The 7,500-nt window shown below is 45.7% G+C and overlaps 1 protein-coding gene across 1 annotated transcript in view; it reads left to right on the plus strand.

Annotated features, from left to right (window-relative positions):
- Window positions 1-7,500, plus strand: part of zdhhc21 (zinc finger DHHC-type palmitoyltransferase 21) — a 22,525-nt gene that overhangs the window by 12,004 nt on the left and 3,021 nt on the right. The window contains 2 exon segments of the mRNA XM_048236719.1: window positions 1,944-2,082; window positions 4,584-4,691. Coding sequence (XP_048092676.1) covers window positions 1,944-2,082; window positions 4,584-4,691 — 247 coding nt within the window.

A 7,500-nucleotide genomic window follows, 5' to 3' on the forward strand; every position in this document is an offset into this window, starting at 1 on the left:
CACTAAAAAACACACTCTCACACACACACACACACACACACACACTAAAATACACTCTCACACACACACAGGCACACGCACACTAAAATACACTCTCTCTCTCACACACACACACACACACACACACACACACACTAAAATACACTCTCTCTCTCACACACACACACACACACACACACTAAAATACACTCTCACACACACACACACACACACAGGCACACAGATGTGCACTTACACACACACACACCTGTGCGCTTATATACATACACACACACACACACACACACACACACACACACACACACACACACTAAAATACACTCTCACACACACACAGGCACACAGATGTGCACTTACACACACACACACACACACACACACGCCTCTTGTGTGTGTTTTTGTCTTTTCCCCTTTGTGAGTGACAGTAGGCAGCGTTATTGATGTCTCTATCACCCAGTTTCTTGTAGACAGCTCTGCACATCCAGACGCTGCATGGCATTGTGTCTGCAGGCCAGCGTCTGCAGATCTGTCTAGATGCTCTTCAAACTTCAATCACGCAACATAATACGCCTCTCCCCCTGCTTCCCCTCACAGCACTCCAGTCAGAGGGGAGGAGGCCTCTGTGTGTGTGTGTGTGTGTGTGTGTGTGCATATGCATGAATGTGTGTTCATATGTCACTCTATGTGTGTGTGTTTGTTTGTGTGTGTGGGTGGGGTTCTGTGCTGAGACTGCCTTGGTACCCTGCAGTATTCAGACAGAGAGACTAGTGCCTAACTCAGACATACAGAAGTTATTCTAAGTGATTCTCTTCAGACAAAAACACTGTTTTTCTAAGTAAAGTGATTATCTTTTCCTGCGCAGAAACACATTCTATTTCTAATTCTATTTGAATTCTTATTTGTCCTGTCTGTGTAAAGCACATTGAATGACAGCCATGTATGATAATATGCTATACAAATAAAATTGAACAAAATAACATTGACATTATCTTTTCAGACACAGTTACTCTAAGTGATTCTCTTTTCAGACACAGAAACACAGTTACTTTAACTGATTCTCTTTTCTACTCTTGCTAAAATGCATTGCATACCATGGTGCTCCAATATACTGTATTAAACAAGTATAAGACATACTGTAGATATAATATCTATAATATATAATAATTTCTATGGCGGTGATGGCTGTGGCCGACGGCATTATGTTTTCTTGTTATCCACACGTCCGCATGTTTGTCCATCCCGATCTCGCGAATACGATATCTAAACAACGCCTCAAGGCACCTGCTTCAGATTTTATATAAATCTCAAAGAGGAATGAAGGAGTGAACACGATATCTAAAGAATGCTTTTTGGTACAGCATGAACCTTCATTGAACAAAAAAAAACAAATCACCTTTCAACTCTATAATCTGTGTATTGCATGCCTCGCCACACAGATGTGTGTCAACCAGAAATGCAGTGGTGTGTGGAGACCGATAATTGTAGTGTTTTGATGTGGTACATTGCTGTAATAATGTGCATGTGTGAGAACATAAGGCGAAGGTGGTGTTAAAACCTCTCTTTCATTTCCACTCTCACCATCTCTCTCTCTACCCCCATTGTCTCTCCATCTTTCTCCTCTTCATCCTCTGTCTTCCATTTTACCATTCTCTCTCTCTCACTCACACTCTTTACTTTTTTTCTGTCTTTCTCTTTCATATATCCCCTCCCTCTTCCATTCCCTCCCCACCTTTCATCCTCTCTCTCTCTTTTTCATCCCTCTTCTCCATTTCCCACTATCTTCTCTCTCTCTATCTACCCCTCCCTCTCTCTCCCCCTATTCTACTTCTCCCCTTCTTTCATCCTCCCTCTTTCCCATCTACCCCTTCCCCTCTCTTTTTCCTATCTCCTCTCCCTCTCTTTCATCTCCTCCCTCTCTCTCTCCCTCCCCTCCATCTCTACAGGATTAATAACTGCGTGGGGGAGGACAACCACTGGCTCTTCCTGCAGCTGTGTTTCTACACGCAGGTATTGAGTCTCTTCACGCTGGTGCTGGACTTCTGCCACTACTACTGCTTCCAGTCCCTGCCTAATCTCCGCCAGGTAGCACGCACGCACGACGTTAGACACACACACACACACACACACACACACACACACACACACACACACATCGCCAAGACGCAGCGCTGTAAGAACCGACATAAAGTGATTCAGAGTTTCGGTTTTGATCCACGCTGTCAGCGAAACCAGCTGTGTCCAGCACCTGTCTCTTGCCCCGTCTCTCTCTCTCTCTCTCTCTCTCTCTCTGTCACTCTCTCCCACCCCTCGGGCGGCGTAACCTTAAAATCACATTAAGTGTAAATAAAATCTCACCAGCTGAGGCTTCGCTTCAGAGGAGAGAAGACGAGCAGAGCGGCACTCGGAGAATTAAGCCTCTAATGCCTCATTTCCGGTTTTTGTTTACCGCCACACGCCTGTGTTTGTGTGTGTGTGTGTGTATGTGTGTGAGCAGGCGATGGGTTGCAGCTGGGATGTGGAAATCAGAATGACGCCACTGAATGGCCACAGCGTTGTCTGCGTCCCGTAGATAATGCCCTTATCTCCACGGCGACTGAGGGGGGGAGCTTAAGGTTCCCGCGCGGCGAGGCACGGAACGGTCTGGAACGGCGGCGGTGTTTGCGAGCGCTGCGCTGCGTGGCGATGATAGTCGGCGGAACGAGCCCCCAGCGACGCCACCAATCAGCCTCGTCACCTGCGCTCTAAATCACCCGCTCAAACACTCAATATGGCCGTCAGCAACCGCTGCACACACACCCCGCCTCCAATCCCCCAAGACGAGACGCCGCACAGATTAACATGAGAGGGCGCAGATTAGCCTGTGTGTGTGTGTGTGTGTGTGTGTGTGCGTGTGTGCGTGTGTTACTACAACCCAAAATCAGACAAAGTTAGGATGTTGTGTAAAATGTGAATAAAAACTAAATGTAATAATCTGCAAATCTCTTAAACACATATTTAGTTACAAAAAAGACACAGACAACATATCAAATGTTGAAAATGACAAATTTGTCTATTTCATGGAAAATATATGTTCATTTTGAATTTGATACCAGCAACATGTGTCAAAAAAGTTGAGATGGGGGTAACAAAATGCTGGAAAAGTTGTGTAATGATAAAGAAAACAAAAGGAGGAATGTTTCACAACTAATTAGGGTAACTATGGCAACATGATTGGGTATGAAAAAAAAGCATCCCAGAGAGGCAGGGTCTCTTGCTGTAGAAGTAAAGATGTAGGGGGTATTCATCACTCTGTGTAAACCTGTGTGCACAAATGATGAAACAATGTCACTTTATTGCTTCTTAGCATGAGTGAAATATTTGGGGAGTGCATCATCTACAGGACATAATATTATTAAAACATTCAGAGTCCAGATAAATCTTTGCAAACAAGGGAAAGACCTGAAAAACACATTGGATGGCCATGGTCTTTTGGACCTCAGATAGCACTGCATCAACACCAGACCTGTTTCCAGACCTGTCATTGTATGGACTCAGGAAAACCTCTGATAACCTTTGTCTATGTGCACAGTTTGATACTTAATTCAAAAACTCCATCCAAAATTATAACAGCCAAAACAGGCAAAATTGTATTGAGACATGATACAGAAAATACCACCGTCTTATCTGGGCATGAGCTTGTTTAAAATGGACTGAGGTAACATGGAAAAGGGTCCTGTAGTTAGACCAATCAAAATTTGCCATTCTTTTTGGAAATCATGGACTCCAAGTATCCAACCTATCCAATTTGTTTTAGTGCTCAGTTCGAAACCCAACATCTATGAGGGTGTGGAGGAGCATTAGTGCCTACAGCATGGGCATCTTGCACATTTGGCAAAGCACAATCAATTCTGAATTATGTGGTTTTGAGCAACACTGACATCCAGGCAGTGTCTTTTCCAGGGAAGACCTTGCATATTTCAGGAGAACAATTCCAAAATGAATTCTGCACATATTTAAACTGTATTTCCCCATACAGGAAGAGTTCAGATGCTAAAATGGACTGTCTGCAGTCCAGACTGGTCAAATTAGGTGCATCATAGAATGAAAACATGACTAGGAATACCCCATACTGTTGAGCAACTGAAATCCTACATCGGGGAGTAATGGGACAACATTTAATTCTCAAAACTCTAACAACTGGTATCCTCAGTTCCTATGTTGTTAAATGAAGAGGTGAAGCACTACAGTGTAACATTCACAGAGTAAACATTATCTGTCCCAACTTTTTTTGAGACGTAGCTGGCATCAAATTCAAATGAACATATATTTTCCATGAAATAGTCCAAATTCATTTTCAACATTTGATAAATGTCCTTTTTGCTGCTAAATACTTGTACGAGACTTGTATCACATTCTGTTTTTATTTGCATTTTACACAATGTCCTTCCCTCTCTCCCTCTCTCTCTCCCTCTCTCTCTCCTTCCCTCTCTCTCTCCTCTATCTTCTCCTCTCTCTATCTCTTCTCTCCCCCTCCTCCCTCTCTCTCCTCTCTCTATTCTCCTCCCTCTCTCTCTATCTTCTCCCTCCCTCCCTCCCTCTCTCAGGAGGGAGTTTACTAAGGCCATGAGTTATTGCTGCGCATCTCCACCTTCATACAGGATGTTTGAGGCATGAGCAGCCTCTTCTACACCCAGCTCACCGGCATCCTACAAGTGAGTAGTACACACACGCACACACACACACACACACGCACACACACACACACACACACACAAACACAAACACATGCCACACATATTACCACACGCTGCTTCACACACACACACAATAATAATACACACACAAACACATGCCACACACACATGACACACACATCACAGCTTCACACACACACTTTCTTTTCTCAGCCTGTTCTACACCCAGCTTTCCTGGCTTCCTCACAGCGAGTGTGTCTCCCTCTCCCTGTCTGTCTGCCCATGGGCTGCGCTGTGCCAGGGTTGGGTAGAGTGTGGTGAGGTGAGATGAGGTCATCTGTAGGGCTGTCAAAATGAACGTGTTAATACCCGCCATTCATTTTGAAATTCATAGTGCTTTAAAAAATATTAACGCAGTTAACACATTTTGTTTACCTACTTCCTTTGTGGGAGGCTCACGCCATAATACCTGCAGCCACCAGCCTCTCTTTCCCCCTCTTTCATCATATGGCCTCTCTTTCCCCCTCTCTCCTCTTTCATCATATGGCCTCTCTTTCCCCCTCTCTCCTCTTTCATCATATGACCTCTCTTTCCCCCTCTTTCATCATATGGCCTCTCTTTCCCCCTCTCCTCTTTCATCATATGGCCTCTCTTTCCCCCTCTTTCATCATATGGCCTCTCTTTCCCCCTCTCTCATCATATGGCCTCTTACCCCCTCTCTCCTCTTTCATCATATGGCCTCTCTTTCCCCCTCTCTCCTCTTTCATCATATGGCCTCTTACCCCCTCTCTCCTCTTTCATCATATGGCCTCTCTTCCCCCCTCTCTCCTTTCATCATATGGCCTCTCTTACCCCCTCTCTCATCATATGGCCTCTCTTACCCCCCCTCTATCATATGGCCTCTTACCCCCCCTCTATCATATGGCCTCTGCACCCCCCATCCTATGGCCTCCCCCCTCTATCATATGGCCTCTCTTTCCCCCTCTCTCATCATATGGCCTCTTACCCCCTCTCTCCTCTTTCATCATATGGCCTCTCTTTCCCCCTCTCTCCTCTTTCATCATATGACCTCTCTTTCCCCTCTCTCCTCTTTCATCATATGGCCTCTTACCCCCTCTCTCCTCTTTCATCATATGGCCTCTCTTTCCCCCTCTCTCCTCTTTCATCATATGGCCTCTCTTTCCCCCTCTCTCCTCTTTCATCATATGGCCTCTCTTTCCCCCTCTCTCCTCTTTCATCATATGGCCTCTCTTACCCCCCTCTCTCATCATATGGCCTCTCTCATCATATGGCCTCTTACCCCCTCTCTCATCATATGGCCTCTCTTACCCCCCCTCTATCATATGGCCTCTTACCCCCCCTCTATCATATGGCCTCTTACCCCCCCTCTATCATATGGCCTCTCTTACCCCCCTCTATCATATGGCCTCTTACCCCCTCTCTCATCATATGGCCGAACTTTTCAGGATATTTCCAAAAGTATTTTGGTCAAAACTAGCGAATTCACTGAATATTCTCTTTTACGTAGAACTCCATGTACAAGATGATTTGCGAATGATGGAGCTGAAATTTCGCTGTGACTGCACTGAACGTTACTTCCTAATCACCACCACCAAACACACACGTACACACACACGTACACACACACACACACACACACACCCAACCCACACCACCATCACCACCACCACCAAACACACACTCTGTGAGTTGTGATGGAGATGGTGGGGTGAGGTGGGGATGGTCCTTGTGGGGTGGGGTGTGTTATGGCGATCTTCGCCCTGGTGGCGATGGTGCCCAAGTGGTGAGAGCAAGGCGTGGCGATCGTGCCCGTGGGGGGGGTTGTGGTGGCGATTGTGCCCTTGGGGTGGGTTCCCAGGGGGTAATAATAATCGTCTCTGGCTGCTGTGATCCTGTAATTGATGACTTGTTGTGCAGGCCGAAGCCAAAGGGATTATCTCTGCCTCTGACCCAGTTCAGATTGGAAATGACCCTTCGAGAGATTACAGCAACAAGCCTAATCCAATTTACCAGCGGCTAGTCTGCCGGCCATCAGATCCCACAATCACCAGTGACCACAGCCACGACCATACCACCAGATACATCACACACACACACACTCACACACACACTCACCAGTCACCACTGCCATGACCGGGACCACCAGATACAACACACACACATCTATACACACACACACACACACACACACACCTCCGGGTGAGGCCTGCCCAGAAGGAGCAGAGTAGGACAGAAGTTGCCCCCTCCCCCCTGCTCCCACTGCTTCAAGTTATGCTGAGCTGTAATGTTGCTCAGTGTGATGATGCACAATAGGAGAAAAGAATGGAATAGAGAGTTGAAAACGTTTTTTTTCTGAGCAGTGATGTTGGGACATGTGAAAGAATATAACATTCGGTTGTTAAGTCCGACGTCACAGGCCCAACAGCTTTATGGTCCAAATGTTTACTAGCGCTACCAGACGGTTTTTGCAGCCTTGTCACCATGACCTCCGTTTTATTGAGGGTAAAACAAAATCGGTTAACTTTAACAGAGCAATTACTGTAGCTGTGTAGCCAGATGATACAATCAAGGGTTACGCACAGGCTTCCACCAAAAATAGGTTTTTATTAGCTTGAGGTAACAATTGAGTAGTAGGATGACAATTTCCACAAAGGCTACTCTGAATAGCGGAAAAATAGTTTATTTTACTATCTGTGGAGAAAACCAAACGGCTCTGAAAGCCGCTGGACCCGGAAAAAGATTTATTAGCCTATTATTGCATCATCACTTATTAACCGAATTGAAGCCCTCCCAGTTTGGCCTGTCT

Source organism: Alosa alosa, chromosome 24 (genome assembly GCF_017589495.1).
Source record: "Alosa alosa isolate M-15738 ecotype Scorff River chromosome 24, AALO_Geno_1.1, whole genome shotgun sequence".
NCBI lineage: Eukaryota > Metazoa > Chordata > Actinopteri > Clupeiformes > Clupeidae > Alosa > Alosa alosa.